Source organism: Lytechinus variegatus, chromosome 4, assembly GCF_018143015.1.
Source record: "Lytechinus variegatus isolate NC3 chromosome 4, Lvar_3.0, whole genome shotgun sequence".
Lineage (NCBI taxonomy): Eukaryota > Metazoa > Echinodermata > Echinoidea > Temnopleuroida > Toxopneustidae > Lytechinus > Lytechinus variegatus.
The window spans coordinates 37,556,676-37,584,561 of NC_054743.1; the positions used below are offsets into that span (position 1 = coordinate 37,556,676).

Sequence of the window (27,886 nt, forward strand, 5' to 3'; positions counted from 1 at the left end):
TTTTCGCGCCCTATATCTTATACTAACTTGAAAAAAAATTATGACTAACATAATATGAGAATAGTTTGGATGGCTAGGAAAGGGCGTCCATCCATGGGGGGGGGGGTAAAATCATGAATCAACGTTCCAAAGGCGCTCGATCATACAAAACAAACTCACGAACACACACCCACCCCTAGGCCTACACACACACACACCCCATACACATACAGGCATATATATATATATATATATATATATATATATATAACTCATGAGAAAGAGACACTTATCTCACACAAAAATTAATGCGAGCGCGAAGCGCGAGCTGAATTTTTTTTAGTATACTGAGCTGAAAGGGCTGAAACATGAAAAAGGTACCTGTTTATGACTGTTTGTAGTGACTCATGAGGAGGATACGAGGATACATATCTCTCCAAACATATAATGCAAGTCCATGCAGCTAGAGAGCGAGGTGAAATATCTTTACATTCTGACCTGAAAGCTTGATATTCTAAGCATTTTGGTACCAATAATTGAGATGTTTATCTAAAAGAACAATGAATGCGAGCGCGAGCTGAAATATTTTATAATTCGATCTGAAAAAATTGACAGTTCAATGGACATTTTTGATAAAGAACAATTATATCCATTAAACGATTATTGCAAAACGAAGCGGGAGTTCTTTTGAGGTTTAGAACTAAAAACAGGACATTCTATCCACCTATGTGTAATCATAAAGAGTAGGGGTTTTTGCTAAAGAAATGATGCGAGCACGAGCTGACAAATTTTATATTCCAATTTGAAAAGCAGACATTTTGAGCACGATTTTAGATAAACATGATAAAGGAGTTGTGTATCTCAATCTCGCTTGCCGATTTCTGGGTAACACTACAATCTTATTTTGTTTTGCACATCCGGAATCATTAGGGGGGGGGGGCAAAAAGTTATGTTTGCCCCCAAATATTTTCATTAGTGGGGTAATCGCCCCCTGACCCCACCCCCCCCCACCGGGATCGACGCCTCTGGGGCAAGGGGGTCTGAGCCCGAAGAGGGTCGTGGGCGGGGCTGATAAGATTTCCCATTAGATGTAAATTATCTTTTTTTACAATTTTTTTTATTGTAGAGGCCTGCATAAAAAAAATAATGAAAGTTTTGCTATTAACCCCCCCTCCATCTCTCCTTTTTTCAGACATAATCAATGCGGCAGCGATTTGCGTCAGCGCCATCTACGTCGAATGAATGATCATTGAGTTGATTGAGAGAGCGTGAGCTACTTCATAGTCATACAGAAACGGCACCATGACAGACGCCGGATTTTTCCGCGTAAGTACTCTTATTTCCCGAATTATTTTCAAGTCTGTTATTTCTTTATATTTAATGGATATTAGAGAATGTGTTCCACGATGACGCTGTCTGATATTTTCGATGTAATGTCAATAATATTGTGAGGTTTCCGTGATGAGGTGTGTGTGTTCGGTCGATGACGAGTAACGCTGTCGTGCGTACATACACAAGCGTGCATGACCTGCTCGTATTCGCATGAGGGTATGCCAGCGCCAGTTGTATCGTCTGTCTGTCTTGTGCGTGTATGATGGGGGGACCTAAAGCTACGCACTTTGTTTTCAAACAATAAAAACTGTCCCAATTTTAATATCTCAACAAATCATATTTCATTAATTTGTGGCAAACATTCTAAAGATCATATAGCCAAGTAGAAATTATCACAAAACTCAAATAGAAATACGAAAATCCCGTCGTCAGTAGAGGCGCACGGCCAATATTGGAGACTGTCTCCAATGTGGGAGATTATCTCCAATATCAGAGACTTTTGTAAAGAATTTGGGTATCCAATTTCGGAGACAGTCTCCAGTTTTGGAGACTAATTTCCTTTGTTTACATTTGCGGCAAGAGGATTACCTTGGCGGCAAATAAAAATGTGATAAGCAGATTCCTCATGAAAAATTACCCCTTTTCACCGTCTACTTTAAAAATTCACCGTCTACTTTTGTTTTGATAAGGATTTTTGGTGTCAATCACACACAAATCAAATGGGCTTCTGACCTCGGTGAGACAAAATTTTGGGTGGAAAAAATCATGCTTTTGTTGGTGTTGTTTCATACATCAAATAAACAAAAGAAAAGATCGAAGAAAGACAATGAGCCAGAATGAAAAGAACAAAGGGCAAGAATAGAAAGAACATACAAAAAGACACACTTAGTAATTATTTATACAAACTTGATTTGGTAATGTGGGAGATTGTCTCCCCTATTGGAGAGAGTCTCCCATATTGGCCGTGCGCCTCTACTGGTCGTGTTTTTCGAACACCTCTTGATTTCGCCGCCCGATGTAGAAGGGGTCCTAAAGCTACGCACTCGATTTATCATGCAAAAAAATAGTATTTCCTGTGCCTCAATTTCTAAAATATATTCAAATTATTATAGGATAAAATAAAATTAAAGCGAATATAACTCCAAACTTCCTAACAGTTGTTGGTTTTCTCTGCATTTAGAGATTTACTGCAGCCTCTGTAGAAAAAAATTAATAGGAATTGTTCATCACTCTGCAGTCACAGTTCCACACACAGAGTGCGCATTTGCCATTGAAAACTGCATGCGCGATGAGTGGTGCGTAGCTTTAGGACCCGCGCAGCTTTAGGACCCCCTACCATACATACGCAAAGCAGAGATGCCAAGTTCAAAGACCAGCTATGCGTGAGATTTTCTGTGAATCTGAGTGAGATCACAGACATTGTGTACAATGTATATGGGAATAGGCTGTGATAGTTGCGCGAGACAGAGATTTGAGGGGATGAACAAGAGTCCAAAATGTGTGAGTCTCACGCATAATGCGTGAGACTTGGTAAAAATGGTAGCTCTGGAAAAGGCGCTATATATAGCCTATATATAGGGCCTAGATGATCTATGCAGTTTCACACCGGCCGACTTCAAGAGAATTTCCCCACCAGTGCCTTGTCCAGTCTCTCACTCAGACTCAGTCACATTTCAATCAAGGTCACATGGTGAATGACTTGACAATATTCCCAGTCCCACCACTTTCATGACTTTTCGGAATATCGCGATCAGATTCAGAATGCATGGAATAGATATCATGTATTTCGGCTAACGTTAGACAGCTGGCACTAGTGGCAGCCGTCTGTAATCTGTTTCGACATGTTCGAGGAGTTTTTAAACATTTTTATTTGTTTTAAACTTCATACACAGATGGCGCGGCTCACGATTGTGCAGCCACCATTAGGGGATTAACAATGCAAATCCCCCTGACGGGGCTCAACGATTTTTTGTCTTACTCTTTAGAGATCTATTTCATAAAAATAAAGATTATCATTATTCCATTTTGGCCTGAAAACCACCGAAATGTGAAAAAAAATAAACTTAAGAGGAAAAAAAGTGACTTACTTCGGCTGTCACGCAACTATCACTTGCCTGGCCTGGTTTATCTGAACTTAATACATAAACATATATGGCCATTGAGCCCTTGTACAGATCGAGTTAGAATTCGGCCTCTGTAATTGGCGAGTGGAGCCAACGGAACAACCATATAACAGAAAACGAAGCTTTTGGTCTATATTTCGGCTTGAATATGACGTCATCATTCAAATTTTCAGTCAGATATCGCTTCGTTGGAGTTGGATTCACCGATAATTTGATATGGACTGAAGTTAGCCACCAAATTCATGCAAACGTGCGGCGAACAAAAACAGAGCTGCCGCAGTGCAGGCATATAAATGAATAAATTGAATACATGTATGTGCTTTCTAACAAGTTGGAAAAAGTTAGAATTAAATAAAGTTACTGCTGCAGATCAGCATTTTGAAACAAAAATTGAGACTCTGTTTTTGGCCCTTATCGATACAACTAGATTTAGAGGATGTTGTGTGTGAAATCATTTTCTGACGGTAAATGCGAGCGATCTCTATAACAATTGCTTAAAATACGAGGTACATATAGAAATATATTGCTGTGAGTACAAATTTATAGATCAATATTTCTCCCTTGTTTTTATGTGGAGCCTGATGTCCGAAAAACCAAATAACTGCAATATCCCCAGAACTACAATATCCCCAGAACTACATGTACCTGCAAAAAGGGAAGAAATACTATAATAGAATCCTCCCTAGAAAACTTTCTACTCACAGCAAATATAATGCTCGATGACGCTTACAAGTCCATGTTCAAATGCTGTACAGCGCCATTAAAATAGTGTTTGGGATTCTTCATGAGAAGTCAACGAGAGGCAAATATGTTTTTTTTCCACTTTAAACGCCTACATCCAAGGTATTATCAGTTCTATGCTCCACATGGCTTCTGGTTTGGCTAGGTGTAGGTGAGCTCTAAATCAGTAAAAATGCCGGTTGACATTGGTTAAAATTTTCAGTTTAACATTGAAAATCAGTTTATGATGTCTTGTATGCAAGTAACCCTTATTTTTCTCTCCATTCCCCAATTTCTTATAGGGCACCAGTGCCGACCAAGACAATCGCTTCACAAATAAGAAAAAGAAGCTGTTGAGATCGCTCAAGTTCAATCCTATTATGGAGAGAAAGGTATGTTTTGAAGTATTATTCACCTACATGTACATGTATGAAGGGGGGGGGGGGGGGGTAATAAAGAGGCAAGATTGCATGCAACTGAGAATAAGCCACCTCTCGGCTTGGGGTGTCTATGGCCCGTATTCTGAAGTCAACCATGGTTAACTCTGTTCTAAAATTATGGGAAGCCAAAAGTGCCCAAATTGTCATTAAGTTGTATGTTTCTAATGTTTACTGTGCTCTTTCCTGATTCATTGATGGTGCAGACAATAATCTATTTATACTTCCTACACAATAATGAATGATTTGAGAGCCAAATGGGGTGGAATATTATATCTCTACTGTTAGTGAGTTATGTAACAATTGGCTATCCATACTTAAACCACAACTTTAAACCTGAGTTTAAGTTAAACCCGACTTAAAGAATACGGGCCTATGTGTCTATCCACAAATTATAGTTTTTGCTCAGTTCATCCTGCTGGCTCTTTGAACAATATTTGGGAATTCATTCCAACCAAGGTTTGTAGTCTTTGAAAATGTAAACTTACAAAATATCAAGAATCAAGTAGTGGTGACATGGAAATGAAAATGCTGGTTGTTGAGATGTGTTTGCCAATCACTTGATCTCTGACTCTGACCATTTGCAATGGGCTGTCCCTCTTCCCTCTCTTTCATCAATTTTGTTGTTCAATTTTCTCTAGGTGAGCATGAGCAAGGTCAACTTGGATACACTAAAACCATGGATTACAACGAAAGTCACCGAGATGCTTGGAGTGGAAGATGATGTCCTCATCGAGTTCATCTTTAACCAATTGGAAGAAGAAGTAAGATATAGCCTTGTCTATATTGTATATAGTAAAAACTGTGTGTTAAGTTTAAATTGATGGATGTTTTAATCATTGTACTGGTCCATATTTTGTGGTCATTATTTCATAGGTGAAGTGTATAGTAGCCATGGTGAGAACTCGTTAGGTTTTGTCATTGGTATAGGTCATCTTGTGCAGGTATTTATGCATTGCTTTCTATGCTTATTGATAAGGCATATTTTTATTTTAAGTTGAACTACATATAAGTATGCTGTTCACAAGATGAGAATAGTGATGTTTGTGGAATCTTTAATGATGTGCAACTGCATGGCCTAAAGGTAGCTAAAAGGTAAGCAAAAAAGATGAGGCAAAGCAAATTAGGTCTTATTTAGGTAGGAGGAATAATATATAAACCAAAGTGATTGGTTGTGGATCTGATTTTATTTAATGACTCCTCATACTCTAGACTCAATGCTATCAATTGTAGACATCAGCCTTGTGATCAGTTGCTAAGCTTTATGTTACCGGGCCCAGCAAAGGAACCTACTTATTGCGTGACGTGTCCAGTGGAATCCTCTCAGACCCCTCCCCCCTCATCTATCATAACAATGGTTAATTATAGTTGGACACAACAAGCTTTTAAAACTGATACTGATCACAGGTAAGTATAATTCAGTTTTGAATTCAAGAACCTTTTGAGGAGATTACATATAGAGGTCTTGATTGGTATGTAAAGGCTTCCCAGGCCTTGAGCAGTTGAGCTACATGTACACATATTTACTATGTTTGTAGCACTTTTGGCTAGACCCGATTGTCATGCAATGTTTTGCACTGATAACAGGAAATATTAGTCCTTCTTATTGAGTGAGTATGTATTTTAATCCCACTCAAGTACTTGAATATAATTTTATATCATTTTGCCAACCAAAATGATGAATTAATTGAATACTGGCCCACAAAATAACTATGAAAAATAAAGTCAGTTGGCAGTTAAATGAGCCATCACATGAACCTTTTCCATGGTACATGTAGCTTGTAATGGTAGGTAATGATGAGATGCCACTGGAGAAATATTCAACAAAAGGTAATCTGAAAAAATGAATAGTTTGTTTTGTATTAGTATATGTATGTATTTTTTCTATGATTTTGTGATAACACAATTACCATTAAAAATCAGAACTAAGAATTGTGCTAGATGAATCTTACCTAGTATGGTCATAAAGATAAATACTTCCAGGACCAGGCGATTGAGACAAGTAAGTATTACATAACTTCTATGTTTTCATCAAATTTTTGAGTTCTTACCATGCTACTATACTTTCTATGTTATGAGCTGATCAAATTATTTATTTAACGACAATAAAATTAAGAAATTTTGAAATTGTGACCCCACCCCTCCAATAAAAGAAGAAAAAACTTCTGTTTTGAAGGAATATGATACTCTGATTTATGATAAATTGTGTGTGATTTGCTCATAACTCAATGGAAGTTTCCCCCTTTTATATGTTTTCAGATTTTAATTTTATTGACATTTTGATGATTTTGTTTCAGGTTTTAGATTCATTCCCTCAGACTGCAAGAGACGGTAGAGTACATTAATAGTATGTCCAATATCAGCAAAGCAGTATGGCCATCTGTAATTAAATAAAATTATGCATCAATATAGAGCTTTACTGAGAATTTGGTCTTAGCATTTCATCACAGTATGACTATATCCTATCTGTATTTTCTTGCTTAAACAAGGAGTTTCTCTTATCAGGTGGGATTAAAATGGGTTTAAAATTGATTTAGATAATTATAACCGTATCATCTGCTCACATTTTGAAATGAATAATGATAATTGACAATATAATTAAGCACTCAAGTTTCCTGCTTTGTATATATAATAAAACACTTTTCAACAAGTTCTGATGTCAAAGGTTATGTTGACGAAAAACCCATGATGAAACAGAATGGCCTCAAGTTCACATAGATTATAGAGGGAGAGATGCAAAGGAAAAACAGAAGATAATTCTGGCCAATTGGTCATGGAGCTTTAATAGTTACAAGTAAAATAATCTAGTTCCCCAAAATGCCCCTTTCACTGGCTTTAGATATTGTGCCCCTTTTATTTTATTTTTATTCGGGCCGTAATACGACTATGTCCATTTGGAAAGCGGCCTTGCCTTAATTAAATCAAAGTTTGTGACCTGCAATCAACACATACACTGCCAAAAGACTTGTAATTCCCTCATTAAAAAGTTGTTCAAACAATTAATTCAATTGAATATATCAAATGTCAGTTAAAAAAACCAGAGTAGGGTATTGTTATAAAAAAATTTGTACATGTAGGTTTTGATGTTAATAGAGTAATGTCATGTTCTTTTTCTGGTAAGCTGATTTGCTGACTTTGATCTCTTACGCTCAGATTGTTTGATTAAATATTCGCTCACACATCTCCTCCCCTCCGATGCGATCGATGCAAGCGCCCCATATAAATTCGGGCGGAAAGTGAGAAGGTTTCGTAGCCCATCAGCGGAAAGGGTAAAAGAAAGTCTGCAGGTTCATCGAGGATATCTATCTGTCTTTCACACACGGTACAGGAATATTGAGACAGTGTCTCTCGCCAGTGGTTTGGTTTGTGTTTCAAAGCAATGCAGTGTAGAATAAGTACACACTAATAGATCTATCTTTTTATTTTGGTGTCGGCATGCAGGGATTTATGTTGACTTGCAGCTCCTGATTTCATTTGATTTTTGAAAGCACTATTAGATTCAACTTTGAAGATATAATGTAAAAAATGTTAAACCGAAGCCAAAAGTCATATTGAAAAATCAAATCTATAGTATATTAACAAGCTACAAAAAGCTCAACAATGCAAGTTTTATCCCATGTATTCACTGCTCGTCAGCTGATTGTTATGCTTGAGAAATCTCAAATTAGCGGGTTTTGAAAATAAGTGTTGTTGATATTCTAACTGGCTTGAATTCTCCAGTGCCATATTGTGCTGACAGAGGGTCGTGTTCACACATTTTTCAAGAAAAGCGATGAATGTGCATAGAATTTGCATTGTTGTGCTTTGTGTTTTCGCTTTGGTCAGGGTTGTTGGATTTTATTTTGAAGCTAAATGACAATGATACTATTATCACTATAATAGTTATGCATTTTAGTATGATTTTTGAAATTTGCATGGTTTAGTCGAAGTGATTGCAATTAAAGCATTTCAAAGCTTTTATATATCTTTGTAAGTACATCACACAGAAGCTGTTAACAATAACTAGGGAATGCCACAGTCATTTGTTATATCACCTCTATTCTTAATAAAGTTTTGGGATAGTGGTTCGTAATTTGTTAGTGCAATCAATTGGAATATTTGTGTGTTCGATAGTGGTCTGAAGCAGAAAAGGTAGGTTGTTATTAATGGAGTATTATATGAAAATGGATTGACTTTTCTGGCCCCCTTTGCTATTTTTTTTAATAGATAAATGTGGGACTAATTAAAAAATGCCCAAACATACTGCATCACATTCATTAACACTGGGATGAATATTTTTTGTTGTTGATTATTTCTTTTTTTTATTCCATGATACAGTGCATCCTTTTGGATTGCATTATGTTTTCTCTAGACACATTGATACATGTATCATCACAATTTCCTGCAGATTCATTTCATTTTCTTTTGGGGGAAAAAGAATGAAAGTTTCAAGAAGATCATCGTGATATGATCTGCCTTGATGGCATCCTTAATCGGAATCATTTAAAACATAGTTGGATTTACAAAGCTATTTGATATTTTGGTTTTATGAGGAAATACTTTTTGGTGTTATGAGGAATTTAGGAACATTGTCTCATGTTAAGTTGGTTAGAATTGAATTCATATGAAGTAATGCCCTAATGATGTAATTTTTCTCCGGATTTTGGAAAATGAAAAAAAAAAAACCAAGAGTTTTGAAATGCAGGTTGACTCTCTGGTTGCTATTCCAGTTGAAATTATGATTGTTCTTTTTGAGAAAGTTGAGGGAAGATATGTTATTGCTGCTCGCTTTTGATATTCTAGAAAGAATACAAATATGTGGAAATCAGGTAAGTTAGCTTGATACAGCAGAGAAAGATAGATTAATGGAACTGTGTGAATTCTTGAACAGAGCTGTGGATGTCCTTTGTACAGACACAATGCTGTGTGGAGAAAACTTCTCAAGATATATCCATGTGTAAAATTGTGAGTAGACGAGAGGAAAAATAATGGAGACCAGCCAACGATTTACAAGTTTTTCTGTTTATTAAAAAGAAAGGATTTTGTGTTGGTTTCGAAATCTTCAAAACACTTTGCATGTATTTCATAGTGTGACTCGTTATCCACATTTGCCATGCTTTTGTGAAAGATGATTGGTCAAGAATGGATCATAGTTGAGTTCAACAGAGATTCAATTCTCCTACGTGTACACTAAAGACACCACTACGCTTCCTTCCCTCATACATGTATGGTGAATTAAAGTTAAATGAAATTATCATGGTAATGATTATACATGGATATGCTTTAGAAGTTTCCTCCGTACACATGATTGTGAGCTATGGGGAGCGTTTCATGAAGCAAATCTGCAGTGTTCACTGACTATTTATTCGGTGTTCACTGACTGTTAATTCAAAGCTACTGACATCATTGCATATGATCAGCTCAGAGAAAATTAGTCAGTAATAATCACTGACAAAGCTTGTCATGAAACGCTCTCCAGGTTTCACAAGGTATCTGTAATGAAAATTCATGTGGCATGCTCTTCTGTGTACCCTTGCAGCATCCTGACCCGAAAGACATGCAGATCAACCTGACGGGATTCCTCAATGCCAAGAATGCCCTGGCTTTCATGACGGAACTGTGGGAACTGCTCACCAGTGCTCAGGAGAACATCGCCGGCATACCAGCTCCGTTTCTTGAACAGAAGAAAGAGGAAATCAAGAAGAGACAGGTTAGAATTTTTTTGGTTGGTAAGGTGGGCTGGTTTGTACTGGCTTGGAGAGAGAGCAAGCCCCAAACCTCTTGATGGGTATGAAATATCTATAAATATAAAAAAGGGGTTTCTTGCCCCCCTTTTCCCTTGTCCCTTGAAATGATTTTGGAATTCTGCTGACATGAGAAGAATGAATCCCTCTTGTTTTGTCAAAGCGATACAAATATAAGGCGGCATTATGTCCTTTAGTGTTTTCAGCAGCTGTACCTGCTGAAAATGATATACCTTCAATTGTGACAAAAATGTTTCCCAAAGCAGACGTCTTTGGAAGAGAGAAGGTATGACTCTAGGACTTTTTGTTTTTTAAGGGGTTGGCCTTTCAAACAAGGATGGGCCAAAACACAAACACACACAAGAACCAATTTGATAGTCTTCATCAAATCATAGCCTTTTTATTTGAATTATATTGTTTATTTTATTTTCTTGCAGCAAGAGCAAGAGCGGATCCAGGCGGAGCTGAGCAAGCTGAAGGAAGGCACAGAGGTCCAGGGTGATGGAGACAGGACAGAGAAGAGACGAGGAGACAAAGACGAGAAGGAAGATGTCAATGGAAGTGGTGACAAGAAATCTCCAGATGAATCGAAGTAAGTTGTTTCAGTTAATAATGGATGCATTGTATTCTTAAGTTTTGCATTGTCTTCTTGTCCAAATATGACAGATTTTTTTTTCATTTTTTTATTATGGTAAAAATATATAAAACTACTCTCGTTTAATGCCGAAAAAGGAAAAAGCCCTGAACTCGTCAGCTTGTGAAGTTTGATCATAGTAACATTTAAATGGTTCTACTTCCAAATGTTTGGTCAGTGGGGTACTGAAGGTGCGTAAAAAAGTATGTTGTTGGGCAATGATATCACTAGTGCAATGTATATTCTGCAAATTTTATTCATACCGGAATGCAATTTAAATTATTGTAAGGTCGATTTGCTGGTTTTATAAAAGAATTAATATTTTAGGTGTTTCTTGGTATTTCTTTATTTCTTTGTCTCATGGCTTACAGCATGATGATATAAGTTAGCATGAATCTCAACATGATTTATTCTAAATCTAGCTTACCAAGTCTGATTTATAGCCAAGCACATTGCAAATTCTGGGAATCATCACATTTCATGTGGGAATTTATTATTGTATTACATACGTATTCTCTATAGTCATTTCTATAAGAAATCAAATATAAGATACAATGCTCTAAATGTGTTGGTACATTGGATATGTGAAAATAATCAAAATCTGTTTACGTCTCACCCACCAAAGGTGAAGAAGTCCATGTAAATTGTGTCCATCTTCCTTCTGTCATCTTTCCATCTTCAGTTCATCCCAAATGTTAATGTTTATCTGCAAGACTCTTACAGAGCTGCCAAGTAGTATGGATTTTCAGTATTTAGTACTGAAAAATGAGAAGAATACTGATGGTTTCATGCAAAAAACTGATTTCCACAGTTTCAATTGTATGTGTTGTCCTATGGTATTTCTTTGAAAATACTGATTTCCTCTCCAAAATACTGATTTTCAGCTTTAAAAATACTGAAATGATCTTGTTCAGGTTGGCAGCTCTGCTCTTAGGTCAACACTTCTATGTATTTTCGCAAGTTGGGGAGGCACAGTGTCGCTAATGCCTTGTTTGTGTCATCACAGGCCAGCACCGAGATCAGCTAAATGGGACTGGGAACCTCGCCCAGAGGGTAAGAATGATCCGTCAAAAGATGACAAAGAAGGGGACAATTCCCCACATGCCTCTGCTGATGGTGACGCTGACAGAGCCAAGGATAAGGAGAAATCCAGATCCAAGTCGAGGTCCAGGTCTAGATCCAGGTCTCATTCTGGTACACCCCCTCCTAAGATAGAAGACAAAGGAACGCCATCTCCACCTCCTGTTGGGATTGTGAAACCTGCAGATAAAAGGAGGTAAGCAGCGTCTCAAAGCCAAAGCACTCCCTTTAGACTATTGCAGTTGAGGTAGTAAAGTACACTTTGCTTTCACATTGCATATGTGCAGATATACTGTCCTGTGAATAAAAAAATTAATTTTCTATTTTACAAAAGAATTCCACATTCACAGTTTTGACAGCAAAGTAGAGCTATAATTTGCAGTAATGTCAATTAATTTTTACCTAATATTTCATCCTGACAAAGATGGAATCGTCTGCTTGTAAGTACGAGAATGCATGGATTGTTTCCAATTTTATGTGTCATATAATGATTGTTGTATATTGAAATGTGGATTTGTAGATCTAAGGATGATGAGAAGGATAGCAGTGATGATGAACAAAGGAGAAAGAGACGAACTTCATCTCCAGACAGACACAGACGAAAGAGAAGTGCCGACCGGAGACGAAGGTCAAGAAGTAGATCAAGATCACGACACAGGTCATCTCCACGACGACGTGATAAGAGGTCAAGGTCTAGATCTCGCTCCAGGGATAGGAGGAGGGACCGACGATCCAGGTCTCGTTCTAGGGACAGGCGTAGGGATTTCAGAAGGAGGTCTAGATCAAGGTAAGACTTGTTGTACAAGGACCCATTGATATTGATTTAGTAATTAGGGGATGTCAATCCCTTACCTGAGAAGTGTCTCCATGAGATTCCGAGATCTTGATTGGCTACACAAGATATTCCAGGTTCGCAGCAGGTGTCTTACAACAAATAGCTTGCAGATCTTGATTTTCGCTGCTGCACACACACTTGACACTTGACTTCTGACACTTGAAAGATACTCTCTCTTTGTCAACATGGGTGAATATTAGGGGGCATTGCAGGCATGACATGCATAATCTTTGCTTGGAGGTTGGTGTAGGGATTTTAATTGTCTATATGGCCGATTATGCCTAGGCGACATTGTTTATCTGCCCTTTATGCAACAATATCACTTATTTAGAAAAGAGCTAGTTATAGAAAATTGTAACAGATGTTAAAGTCTGTCTTTGGTTAAAGTCTGATAATATGCATTGTGTCCTCAAACATTTATTCTTACATAAGTTTGGCAACTATTCAAATTCTTCCATTTGTTTTGCATTTGTGGATACTTTGTGTTTTTTTTTTTACAATATATTTGAAGATGCACAATGATTGCATATCAGAAAGCTACAAACAATAATTATATCCTGAAATATCCAACACATTCCATTCTTGAGAAATGGATTTATACAAAAATAGAGAAAAATATGCAGTGAGTTATTGCTTTTATTTGGTCAGGATCACAACCACAGTTAATTATGATGTAACTTTGGAAAATGCAACCTCCAAGATGTATTTTGATATTGTATCACCCACATCATAACAGTTCTAGGACAAAGACATTCACATAATCCTGTAATAAACTGAAATAGTGACAACTCTCTTTGAGGATTACCAAGACAAACAAGAGGCTTGAATTAAATGGAAGATTAGTCAACATACACTATCTACCCATTTTGAGTGAAATTCTAGATGGTGTTGCTGTAGTTCGATTGAATTTCGTCTTGGCATGTTGTATTCTGCACTATCCCTGATTGTGAATGTTCCAGTATGTCGACTTCGTCTGATTTTTATATTTATTTCAGATCAAGACAACGACGGAGATCACCTAGCCCCCGCAGAAGATCACCACCACCACGTCGGAGGTAAGTTGTCACAAGTTTAATTTAAAGTGAATATGAGGGGACTTGAGTGGCAACAAATTCGGTCAAGGTTGGCAGAGAAGATAATGTGTTGCTAGTTTCAGTAAGTATTGTATTACATGGTTTACACCTAATAGGTAAAGCACATAATTAGTAATAGTAATAATAGTTATTGTGGAAATTTTGAAAAATGTTAATCGACTTCACAAACCATAGCGATGACTATATATGAAGATTTAATAAAATTCATTGCAGAAGAAGGGTACATGGTTGTTACACAAGTGTGAACTCTTCAATTTTTGCAATATTGAATAATAATAGTATGCAAAATTATAGAGCACTTAGCACAACAGTTTTGAAGTGCTTCATATTATTACCCCAGTATGAGCATGGCCTACTCTGAATAGGTTTTAGAGCAGTCAAGGAATTGCTTCCTACAAGGGTACTCATTTGCTCTACATGGGGAGTGAGTAGCAAATGTAGATAAAAACTCTTTGAGGTGTTCAGTACCATTTACTTCAGAAAAACACGTTGAGGTGTTTAGTACCATTTATTGTAGATCAAAACACTTTGAGGTGTTTAGTACCATTTATTAGGCGGTATTTGTCTCTTGACTGATATTTTAAAGATATTTTTTCCCCAACAGATCACCAAGGAGATCACCTGAGCGACGGCGTAGACCGTCTCCCCCACGCAGGTTAAGAAGGTCCCCTAGGCGGAGTAGGTCACCAAAGAGGTAATGTTCTTTTTTTTTCTTTTTTTTTTACAATATCGTCATTTATAGAGATAAATCATCTCTATATGTCTCTATTTCATAAAACTTAAACAAATATGGTTATTAGATCGATGTAATTTCAGATGACTTGTTTTTTTTAATCATTTTGTTAAAACCAGGGTGAGATATATGTGTTTTTATTTTCATCTGCAACTGCGCATTTTAGCTTGCATGCAGCTTGAGCGTTGCGATGAGCGAGTGCGCCACGCATTTTATTATGAAATACTTTTTTGGGGGAACAATACACTTTTTTTAATCACAGAATACACTTTTTCATTCCCAGAGGTAGGCAAGTCTGTTTTCATTGTCTTTTTCATACTGATGATAATATGCAACATTCATTTAGTGCTCAAAGATAAATGTTTCGAAGCACTGCATATTGCTACCCTGGTTTTAGCATGGGTACCTGATCAGGTGCTTATGTGTTCAAGGAAATATTTCTACCAGGTACCCATGTACTAATTCTGGGTGGAGGATGGCAAATTTAGATATATGCCTTGCCAGAGGATGTGAGTGCTATGATGGAATATGTATACTTCACATTCAGATTGTCTGTAAAATTGCGTATGGCTTCATTGACAGCTTGAAATGGTCCCCATCATTCTTGTCCCTCATCTTTGTACACTGTCATTTCTCTACAGGGGACCTAGGCGTCGTTCACCGTCCACCTCTCCATCCGGGAGCTCATCTGGAAGCTCGCGCTCTCGCTCCCGATCTCCACTAAGGAAATCCAAGGTGGGGTCAAAGAAAAGACCTTCCCCATCTCCAGTGAAGAAGGAAACCAAGAGAGGTCGATCATCATCAAGTGGTTCATCTAGGTAAGTAGTATTCAATTACCAGTTGTTCAAGTCACACCTTGTCTGATGCCATGTGGTCTAATCACACTTTGTCTTATATCAGCTTTTTTTAAAAGCTTGGTCCAACTGCATTTAATGATTCAGATAGGATATAATAGGGAAAAGAATCATGCCATCCATTGGAAAACATTATGTATCCGTTGTGTACTCTTTGCATACATAATTCATACACTCTATAATCCATCGAGCATCCATCCACTGTGATTTCATTGTTAGCCCATTTTGCCCATTGTGTGGAGTGGATGAAAACGGATGGAACCACCCCAAAATTGTGCCTGTCCACTGTATCCGTTATGAATACGTTTCATGTCCGTCGGCCAATGGGACCAGGCCTTTATGCTTTTTGGTCTGATCACAATTTGTCTAATGCCATTTGGTCTAATCACACTGTCAAAGTCCATGTGGCATAATCACTTTTTTTGTAATGCATTGTAGTGTAATTGAACTTTGACAATTTCCATGTGGTCTTATCACACTTAGTTTAATAACCATTTGATCTTCAATATTGTGTATGGTTGTTGCATATTAAATGACTTTCGTTGTACCTTGACAAAGTCTGAACAATATTGGTGTTTTGACATCTGAGAAAAGACCAGGATAATCAACCTTTGCCAATTGCTCCATGCTTATACAGAATTTACATTATTTCACCAAGGTCAAAGCTACATTATAATTAGGTCACAGTATGAAACATTGAAGGGTTCAGTTGATGTTATAAAGGAGTATACAATTTACCCCTGTATCTCTTGAGAGGATAACTCAGGAGAACAACATGACTTCAAATTTCTAATAAATTAGCATTTACTTTATTTCTATCCCTAAATTGAGCCGTTATTTGAACTTATCTAAACCTTTTCCCGTCTCTTCTTGATCTTTCTGAAAGGTCTCCTTCTCCTAAGATGAAAGATGAGAAGATTGAGGATAAGAAACGAGATGATTCTATGTCCCCTCCTCCCAAAGATTCTACTAAGAAGAAGGATGATGATTCCAGTGATGATGATAAGAAGGTAAGGATAACATGACCTTATTGATTCACCTAATTGAAACACAAATACCATAATTGCCAGGTGTTCTTTACATCGAAGGAAATGTTGCAAGAAAATATTAGAAATCAGTCGCAAATTTCTGTAGTAATTTTTGTCTCACCTGCGAAGCAAAGTGAGACTATAGGCGCCGCTTTTCCGACGGCGGCGGCGTCAACATCAAATCTTAACCTGAGGTTAAGTTTTTGAAATGACATCATAACTTAGAAAGTATATGGACCTAGTTAATAAAACTTGGCCATAAGGTTAATCAAGTATTACCGAACATCCTATTAGAGTTTCATGTCACATGACCAAGGTCAAAGGTCATTCAGGGTCAATGAACTTAGACCATGTTGGAGGCATCAACATCGAAATCTTAACCTGAGGTTAAGTTTTTGAAATGTCATCATAACTTAGAAAATACATGGACCTAGTTCATGAAACTTGGACATAAGGTTAATCAAGTATCACTGAACATCCTGCATGAGTTTCACGTCACATGACCAAGGTCAAAGGTCATTTAGGGTCAATGAACTTTGGCCGAATTGGGGATATCTGTTGACTTCCCATCATAACTTTGAAAGTTTATGGATCTGATTCATGAAACTTGGACATAATAGTAATCAAGCATCACTGAAAATTTTGTGCAAGTTTCAGGTCTCATGATTAAGGTCAAAGGTCATTTAGGGTCAATGAACTCTGGCAGATTCGGGGGTATCTGTTGAATTACCATCATAACTTTGAAAGTTTATTGGTCTAGTTCATTAAACTTGGACATTAGAGTAATCAAGTATCACTGAATGTCCTGTGCGCATTTCAGGTCACATGACAAAGGTCAAAGGTCAATGAACTTTGGCCGAATTGGGTGTATCTGTTGAATTACCATCATAACTTTGAAAGTTTATGGATCTGATTCATGAAACTTGTACATAAGAGTAATCAAGTATCACTGAACATTCTGTTCGAGTTTCAGGTCACATGATCAAGGTCAAAGGTCATGTAAGGTCAATGAACTTTGGCCATGTTGGGATTTTTTGTTGAATAACCATCATATCTCTGTAAGTTTATTGGTCTAGTTCATAAAAAGTGGACATAAGAGTAACCATGTATCACTGAACATCTTGTGCGAGTTAGAGTAGTATTCAAAGTCAGCACTGCTGCTATATTGAACCGCGTGATGCAGGTGAGACGGCCAGAGGCATTCCACTTGTTACAATTATTGATTAATGTTAGCTGTAGCAAATTTATTTTCCTTGTTTTAGAAAATAGATCAGCAATCACCTGCAAGTTAGCAATATATTGCAAAACATGATTCATTTTGGGACCACCCATCACCCCCCCCCCCCCATAACGACTTGCAATTAATCACGCAAGTTTATAGAGATGCCTCATTACTCTACCAATGTTTGTGTGTTCCAAGTTTGAATCAAAGCTTGAACAATTCCCCTTTCAAAAGCCTGCTCTTTTTAAACTAAATGTGGCCCCTGTTTTTATTTACAGTGAAAACTGTCATTTCATGCAAAACTTATGAAAGATGACAAAATAACAGTACAAAAAATAGTTGGGTCGAATAATTGTGATTTTTTTTTCTTCTGAAATTGACCAAAGATATGTTTCTTTAATTATGATGGTCTTTATAAAGTGTTCGTCTTTCAAAATATATCCTTTTTTATCCTAAGGTGTTCTCCTAATTTCTTTATGATTTGAATTGTTCATTCCAGGGCAAGGATCACTCAAGCAGTGATGAAGAGGACACAAAACCATCTCCAGTGAAACAAAGCCGTTTCCCTAAACGTCAGTACCGACGCCGCTCACCATCCAACTCGTCCGATTCAGATTCAGAAGATGAGAAAGACAAAAAGAAGAGAAAGAATTCAAGGTCACGCTCCCGCTCTCCAGATGATCGCAGGAGAAGACGGTCACCACCAAGGTAAGTTGCACAAAGAATACGTTTGGACAGTTCAGCACTAAAAAAAAAAAATACCGCAATTCATTTTGAAATAGCCTCCAGTATGTTATTGCCATGTTCAGAAGAGAAGTTGATTTTAATGAACAGAGCAGGACACGCAGCTGCAATACAAAAATTTTTAGATTTTGCAGTGAGTTATCTATCAATTTAAATGACCTCTAAAGGTTTCCTTGCCAAAGAATTGATCATTTAGGAGCTTCATCAGCTATCAAACTCACTGGATTCAGAAGATGAAAAAGAAAAAAAACTGCATGTCCACAAAAGTTAAATATCAAATGATAATATAATTAAGATTCTCATTCTACGCTTTGGGATGTTCATAAACTGTGGTCATAAGAGTTCCTGCTGAATTTACATGGTACTGTGTAGTATATAATTATGTCAGCTTTCCAAGGTTAAAATCACCCCAAGTTTAATTCACCTTTTTTCAAGTTTGGGCTACAGATATTAGGTAAGAGAAACATGCTGCACAGTTAGAAAAAAATAATTACCCTGTGTTAAACTTATATTAATTTTTGCTTTTCTCGTGAGCAGTATGAACAGTATTGTATAATTAATTTGTATTGTTGTTATTTCAGACGTAGGAGATCACCTTCTCCCCGTCGTCGATCCCCTCCAAGAAGATACAGCCCACCGAGACGCCGCCGATCACCTCCAAGGCGCTCTCCACGTCGATCACCACCAAGGCGGCGTAGAAGTCCAACTCCTGACAGACGGAGGCGTAGTCCTGAGAGACGCAGAAGGAGCCCAACACCAGACAGAAGACGGCGTCGTTCCCCAACACCTGAAAGGAGAAGACGACGTAGCCCTACACCCGAAAGACGCAGACGTAGTCCAACACCTGAAAGACGCAGGCGCAGTCCAACACCTGAAAGACGCAAACGCAGTCCAACTCCAGAGAGGCGAAGGAGAAGCCCTTCTCCAGAAAGGCGAAGACGAAGCCCCACCCCTGAAAAGAGGAGGCGTAGCCCAACCCCAGAGAAGCGGAATAGGAGTCCAAGTCCTCGCAAGAGGTCTGCAGATGGTCGAAGGACAAGTCAAAGTCCTGACAGACGGAGGCGAGTATCTTCCCCCGACATTAGGAAAAGAACCTCATCTGCTGAAAAACCACGCCGTAGCAGATCACCAAAACATCGTCGTAGCATGACTCCTGAGGACTCTAAATCAAGAAGGCAAAGTCCTCCAAGGGGAAAGCGTGATGATGCTTCTCCAGATGAGAGACGCAAGTCCCGCAAGAAAGCTGTCTCAGATGACAGCTCTGCAGAGAGCAGTGCAGATGAGAAAGAACAGTTGAGGAAAGGCCGGGACAGCTCCCGACAAAGTCTTGAAAATCTGAGAGTCAAAGAAAGGAAGCAAGACAGTGATGAAGATAGCGACAGTCCGAGTCCACCAAGGAAGAAAGAGAGGCGTAGGAGAGACTTATCAAGGGGTGATTCATCAGATAATGCGTCCCCAGAGAAGAGACCAAGACCAAGTCAGGAGCAGCAAGACGATGACAGCGATTTCTCCCCATCACCTCCCCCGAGAAAACAACCATCTCCAGAACCAATGTCTCCAAAACGCAAGGATAGAGGTGGCGAGAAGAAGAAAAAGAAGAAGAGAGAAAAAGCTGATAGTGATGATGAGAGTGAAGACGATAGAAAGATGGATGTTGACCAAGAGAAGGAAAGTCCAAAGGTAAAGAAAAGCAAGAAAAGAGGATCAGTAGAGGTGACATCTGAAGTAAGTATATAGTTGATTCATTTTCTTACAGAAGTTTATTGCTTACTTATTCCATTGGTTCATCTACAGTTAGCACTTTGTCTCTGTAATTAGTGATGATTTGTCAAATTGAAAATGTAATAGTAAGTTTAGAGATGGTAAGATATTGTTGAATGTTGCAGGTACATGTAACTGTTTATTTTCACTTTGTCTTATTCCAATTTGTCCAATTACCAACTGGTCTGATATCATTTGGTGTGCCATCAGTTCTTCCACTCTCCACATGGTCTAATTGTCATTTCCTCCACTCACCATTTGTCTAATAACCAGTTGGTCTAAAAGCCATTTAGTCCATATACAATTTGGTCTAATTGGACCAAGTGTATTGGGCAAAATAAATGAAAATGAAATGGAGATTAGACCAACTGGTTATGAGATGAAATGGGCCTAAACGGACTGGTGATTAGACAAAGTGATGATTGGATGGAATGGTATTAGTCTAAATGGAGATGGACCATGTGATGAATGGAAAAGTTGCCAATAGACGAATTGGCAATTTACCCTTCTAACATGACTCAGACTGAGTTGATCATCTTTTATTGCTTTTTCCAGTGCTATAGGAAGGAAATAAATGCATGCAATTTTCTTAAAGGCTAATGTTGATCAGTATTCCCTCTTGGATAATACCAAATGCCAGATGGCAGTGAAGTAATAAAATATCCAATTCAATTACATTTCATATTTGAAAAATTATAATTAAAATGTCTCATTTCTAGATGAGAAATCTATCAATATATTTTAGTTTCATTGTTAATTTATAGCTTAGGCTTTTCACCATTCCAGAGTGTAGAGCTGTTTATAGCCGCTTGTTATCAACACTCGTCCGAGTCTCGTCCTTATGGTTCTTTTTGCTTTGTCCTCTCAGAACGTATTAATCATTTTTTTTGTGTATAGATGAGTTTGCTTTTTACATTATTTGCATTTTATGTATTTTTTTCTGTTCTTAGGAGTCAGAGAATGAGGTAGAAGAACGTACTTCGAAAAAGAAAGAGAAGAAGGAGAAGAAGAAACACAAGAAACACAAAAAGCACAAGAAACATAAGAAACACAAGAAGCAGAAGAAAGAAGAAATGCAGGTAATTATAAATGGAGATCGTATGGTTTCTTAAAACCACATCATTACTTGCGATCTGAATAGTCCCCCCCCCAAAAAAAAGAATAAATTAATGATAAAAAAATAAAGAAAATTAAAAAATGAATATCAGTTGGGCAATCCTGTATGGAGGACTTTCTTGAGACGATTCATCTCTGCTTTGTGCTTGATATGAAATGGTGGAATGCTCTCAAATTACCAGGGTTAAAGTAGTTCATGAAGAGAAATAAAAATTGATAAAAGTGGGGTTCACTTGACAAAAAGTTATCTTAATGAATTGCCTTGCTACTTCTGCATTTGTCAAATCTCTGGTAATTGCTTGATTTGAAAGAGACGATTGACCTACAAGAGGTTACGGTAATAACACAGGATTTGCATAAGTTGGTCTGTCTGCTTAAGTACCGATATATATTTATTCTTCATTAATGATTAGGACTATAAATACTATTGGGGAATGCCTTAACTAGGTATGTTCCAAACCTCATTCGGTGGAAAATTCCTGAAATGAATTTGTATGTTTTTTTCTATTTCATGTGGAAATTTGCTAATTATCATTGCAAATGAAGTAAAGTAAGAATGGACAAATGGGGCTTGGATGTACACAAAGGGTTTTTTTTCTTCATAGAATTGTCCTTCTGGGGTTGGCATGATGCTAAGTATGTTATTGTAATTCATTGGAAATTATATCTTTGTGTAAATATTAAAAGAAGTAATTTATGATTCCAATGACCATTTTTTCCATCATTTATCTTAATTCAGGAATCTGAGAGTGATGGAGAGGAAAAAGAACGTCTTCTTCGAGAGCGAGCACTGATGTCCATGAGCAAGAGACAATCGACAGATTAGGAGCTTTTCTTTAAAATATCAGACAAGTTAATTAGATTTTAATGAATAATTTTGTACATTATATTCCATGTTTCACCCCCAAATAATGATTGCTTTTCCTTTTTATTGTACACATTGAATGAAATCAAATTCCATTCCACCTATTTTTGTTGGTCAAAAGATGATATGGTTTGGTCAATTTGGAAAGGGAGGAGCCCTGTGTTATGAATGAATCAGGTTGTTGTGCAGTGACTTACATGGCACTCAAGAACAGAGAGTGATGTATTGTCACATGACATAGGAAGTCTTCCGCAAAAATCGGAGCAGCCAAACAGTAGCTGTGTGATCTATCCAGAGCAGACCAAGGGTGGAATTGCTGTTCCAACTCCCCAAGTTTCGAGTCAGACTACTCTTGTCATGTAAAAATATATTTATCTCTTGCATTGATGAATTTGACCCCGTAGCATTGTAGTGGTCATAACTGGGTGGCATTTTAACAGATTATGGATTGAGAAAGGGATGTTGTTATGTCACAGAATAAATTACCTTTTTTTGACATACTTGAAGCCCCCCTCCCATCTGCACCCGCACTAAATTGGTCAATCATATCCCCTGTATGTCGCTGTGTGTAAAACTCAGTGATCAGTGATCAACGTTAGAACTGCATTTGTAATTTTGAACTTAATTTTTTCTCTAGTGTATCAGTATTTGAGGAGTAATTATGATCTGTAGACTCTTTGGGTAACAAATGCTGCCATTCCATTCCATGATTCAAATTATTCATTCATTTAGATTAGACCTAAAATATATTGACTTTTTTTTGGCAGACCTGAAATATAAAAAGTGAAATGTTTTGTGAGAAAATGTCAAGCTTTGGCAAAAATTTGCTCAAATTTGTACTCAATAGCTTGACCCAAAGAAGACTGGGAGGGGGGGGGGGGGGAACTTGAAAGTGAAGTCAGCGAGCAACGCGGTAAAAATTATGCGCTGCACATTTACCGCGGAAATGTTGACAAACCGAGTATTCACTGACTTTTTACTTTCAAGTCTCGTGCAATTTTTCAGACCATGATTGCGACTCCCAACTTTTTGTAAGTGCATGCAGACCCATAATTCACTCAAAAACGTGAATTTGTGTACAAATCCAATGCAAATAGGGATTTTAGACAAAATTCATAAATGTATCATTTCTTCATTCACTGATTGAAATCAATAATTCCCATCTTGTTAATGGTCATAATAAAATCCTTGACAATTCCCATTGAATAAACAAAAATGAGGAAAACAAAGAAATACATCAGAAATTTAGAAAAAATTAAAATACGTAAGAAAATAGATATGATGTTGAAATTTTTAAAAAGTACATTAGGTCAGATCCCTGTAAAGAGTCTTTGTACCAAAAATAAGCATTTTAGGGGCATTATTTAGTTAAGTAGAGCCAACTTGATTTTATGCATAAATTAGCATAATTAGCAATGAGATTTTTCGCAGAATTTGGTTTTGTAGATTATGCCATGGGTAATGCATGTGCCAATTTTCATCGCGATTGCGCGATCGATGGCCTGAATCAGCCCCCGCCCCCAGTCTTCTTGGGGCGTCAAAATTGCCCAGTCTATTTATGGTTAAAGAATTCACTTAAATATGTATTTTGACTGCATAAATACATCATACCATGCATATATTTTGTGAAGCAAAAGTGTATATATATCAAGAAAGATGAAGGAAAAAAAATTGACAAAACTCTCTGAGTTTAGGTTAATTAGGGCAGATTAATTTTTCATGTTTTAGGTCTTATTCCATTATGCTTCAATGTACATACAGTGGGGAAGAGAGGGGGGGGGGGGGGTTGGGGTTTAGGATTAGGGTTACATGTCGGGATAATCGTATGGACCCAGTGTATAGCTTCTCATGAAGTTTGTTCCAATGAAATTTGATCACTCCAAATGTGGAGAAAAAATACTGTTCATTTTAAAATTTATATATCTTGGTGATATCTTTGTTGGACAATTAATTGTAATTATTCAAAGTTGTGGTTGCTTGACTTTTACATAATTTTGTTGTTACCCACTTTGTCATTAAGTTTGCTACTTTCATGTTGATCAAATACCTCTTTACCTTGTAACACATTAAACACAAATGAAGTTTAGTTTATCACAAGATTCAGGTATACTGGGTGCATTAAGAACTGATGATGGTACATGGTGTACTCCCCCATTTTTTTTTTACTATTTAAGGAACATTCTAAAATTTAGGTTGAGAGAAGAGTAAAATTTATTGAGTATATTTCACAAGAATGCCAGCCCTTATTTGAAATTGAAAAAAAAATAGTTCTCTGCTACTGACTGAAATTTCCACATGGAAATCATATTTGATATAAACATGTTCCATTACTGATTTTTTTTCATTCTGCACTAGATTTTGACACTGGTTTTGTCCAAATTTTTGTACATCAGTAGATTTCATTAAGGATAATTGATTTTACTCCTAGAGATGGGTGACGTACATCAAGTACCAATAGCATATGATGATGAGCCCCCCTAGTCATGGAAGTTTTAGTTTATTTACTTTCAATAAAGGGGGAAATTTTACCTGCGATAGTTTCTTGTTTTTATGTAAAGCCTAATAGGCAGCAGAAAATTAGGAAGATTAATAATTGATGGATTTCTTCTACTTTTCCTTTGTGTTTTTTTTTTTTGGGGGGGGGTGGGTGCATTGTTTTACTTATGAGAAATTATTCTTTGATGTAATTTTTCATTTGTACCCTTTTTTCTTGTATATTCCATCGTTCTTTGCCAAAGAATCATTGTGTTCAATAATTTCATTGATGTTCCTTGAAATAATGCCCATATCGTTCTAGGTTCATAAATAAGTAGTTCCACGTACCTGAATACTGCTGCCATATTTGTTTATAACCAATACATTGATAGCCAATAGGTCAATTGAATGCATTGCCAATATAATCAGAGGACTAGTTCATGAAAATGAAGTTGTAAAGGACTCTCTTTATTGGGGGGAAGTAGAAAAAAATGCATTCAAGCACGTGACTGGATTGGGAGTTTCAAAACCTACATTTCCCAGATGGTTGTAAATAAATGTTAGCATTTATTTGAGGCATATGTATTTTTTTTATTGATGTAGTAGTTAAAAATTTTCAATCATTTTTTTTAGGGGGAGGGAGGCCCCCATCCAGAGCATATGGCCTTGTATGTGTGTCAAATTTGTTCCTCCATGTAAAATTTATCCACTCGGAAATTGTGATTTTTCTTTTGAAATTGAGAATAAATGTAAATAATGGAAGTTCCAAACATCTTGTTTTTGTTCTGGAAACTGAAACTACATGAACAATTTTTGGTGTGGTGTGTGTTGGGGGTTACTGTCATTAGAAGTTGGACCCCATGCCCAGACTTGTTTTCCGTCACCCTGAATAATCAATGCCTCAAATATTTTTACATGATGGCGTGAAATGCCCCTTACATATCCTGCGTTGATAAGTATACCCTTGTTTTTACTGATTTTGGCCCATTTTGATACCCTTTTACTATGTGCTTTTATGTATAAGCGTGATGGTAACAATATCGAGTAATAGTGTTTTTTTTTTTTTCATGAAGTGGCATTATTCAAGACAATATAAGCAGATTTTTGTGCATTTTTGGCCTTGCGTCCGACCCCTAAAAGATAGCAAAATTTAGCAAATGAGATTTTTTTTTGTTTTACATCAACTTCATAGCTTAGATAAGGGCCACACATTAAAATATAACCTCGTTATGGATTTCTCAGTTGTTTATATGCCATAAAACATGTTTGATGGCTCAAAACTTTCTCACCAGTATATTTTTTTTTGTAAAAACCCCCTTCTCTTTGTCATACCGTCTGTTATGAGACTTCCACTCGCAAAATTTGCAAGATAACCATTCAAATGTCTTTTGCTTCAACTGTGTGACGTACTTGTTTATTTCTTATTTAAGGAAAATAGGCTGTTATAAAAGACCAGCCCAAGATTATAGAAAGGAAACTGATTATAGAGAGAAAGGAAACTGAAGTTATACCCCCTAGCAACCTCCTTACCACATAACCATTATCACCACCCCTCCACATTTTGAAGTCCCAGCCCCCCCCCCCCCAGAAATCACAAGGCAGACAGCCATAATTTCTCCTCTACCCCCTAAGTTCAGTTCAACCCCCATTCTTTTCTCATCCTCTCACACACACTCGCCCACAACACCAGCACTCTATTATATAGCACCTTGCTCCCCTCCCCTTCCTTAAAAAAATTGGCTTTATTGTGTCTATACCCTGGAGTGCACCACCAATTTTTTTTTTGGGGGGGGGAGGTATCTTGCCCCATCTTTACTAGAGCTAATGATTCCCCCCCCCCCCCCTATCCCTTTCATGAAATTACCAAGTCCTTTTGGGGGCTAAAGGGGAATGCCTCCTGGCAATAAAATTATTTCGATAGAGAGTAGTGGTGGTTTGACTAAAATCCACAAAAAGAGAACAAGTTATGATTTTCCTTTCTGATGTTATATGTATGCAGCTGCCTTATGCCATGTAATACAAGCTCCATAAATTTTCAGACTTATGGAACACATAATAAAAAAAGGTAATCTTGAATTTTCTGAAAATTGCTCTTTGTGCAATTTCTTTGGGCGAGCTGTCATTTATATTGTCTTTTACTTGAAACCAATTTCGGGGTGTAATTACTTTTTTCGTGCTCTGTAATTACACTGGAATAATTGATCTTGTTTGGACAATTTGGAGGGGAAAAAAGAACCTGTTACACAAAAGACATGAATGCAGTATTAAAAACTGCAAAGCAAATTCAGGACAGCTTGCATTGGATGGGGCAATTTTTCATAAGTTGTCAATAATATGCAATATTAGGGTGAAATTTGGGAACACCTGTTGTCGGTAAAATGGAATTGAAAAATTGTTGATTAATATGAATTAGAGGGATAAATCGTAGATAAAATTTTGTATCGGGAAGAAACATGAATTAAGAGGTTACTTTGAATGAAAATACAGTAACACACATTTGAACAAAAAAAAGGGGGAAAGAGATTTAGTAGTGACACGAAACGGGATGGATCAATATAAGAGAAAATCATACAATGAAGAATGAAAATATGTGAATATCAAATGGGGAAAAGGAGGCCACCATGGATAGATTGCCTGATGATTTCACATGAATGAATTTGGATGGATCAAAAACGGCAATTTTGCGGTACAGCATGTAGCTGACATGTCCTCAAAAGTAGAGAAGACATGTAGGATATACAGGATAACTGTTATTAGATCAGTTGCATATTTTGGCCCATTATTCAAATCCTGGTGGAATATTATTTTTTTTGGCTGGGTGGGTGGTGGGAATCGCCCATTTTGCATTACTAAGGAAATCAGAGCCTTTAGTCTAGGCGGAGGCTGCAGCTCATCTTTGTCTTCACGAGTCTGACACTGGTATGCTATACATTAGCAATATGTCTGGTGCATTTTTTATTGACGTATGTCTAGTGGCAGTTTTTCCTCCCAAAAAACTTGCACCAAATCGTGGGCGAAAAAAAGACTTAAAACAAGTCCAGTGTTCAGCCGCTGTGCGTAGTCCTCCCATCAGCAAAGATAAGCTACAACCTCTGCCTATAGGCTAAGGATATTAGGCACCAGATTCTAGA

General features: G+C 37.2%; 1 protein-coding gene across 2 annotated transcripts; it reads left to right on the forward strand.

The window, feature by feature from the left end:
- The first annotated feature begins 1,269 nt into the window (after positions 1-1,269).
- On the forward strand, positions 1,270-22,524 carry LOC121413979 (serine/arginine repetitive matrix protein 1-like). 2 transcript variants are annotated; one of them, XM_041607008.1, is made up of 15 exons: positions 1,270-1,305; positions 4,457-4,546; positions 5,233-5,355; positions 10,110-10,280; positions 10,752-10,906; positions 11,955-12,224; positions 12,549-12,815; positions 13,859-13,918; positions 14,562-14,651; positions 15,332-15,508; positions 16,431-16,554; positions 18,294-18,502; positions 19,120-20,263; positions 21,250-21,378; positions 22,155-22,524. In XM_041607008.1, exons 1-15 carry the CDS (start codon positions 1,282-1,284, stop codon positions 22,239-22,241), a joined length of 3,120 nt encoding a protein of 1,039 aa, XP_041462942.1. In that variant the 5' UTR covers positions 1,270-1,281; the 3' UTR covers positions 22,242-22,524. The 2 variants fall into 2 exon arrangements, with proteins under 2 accessions (XP_041462942.1, XP_041462943.1); XM_041607009.1 differs by lacking the exons at positions 1,270-1,305; positions 4,457-4,546 and adding an exon at positions 7,745-7,913 and having other exon boundaries at positions 5,266-5,355.
- The last annotated feature ends 5,362 nt before the right edge of the window (positions 22,525-27,886 follow it).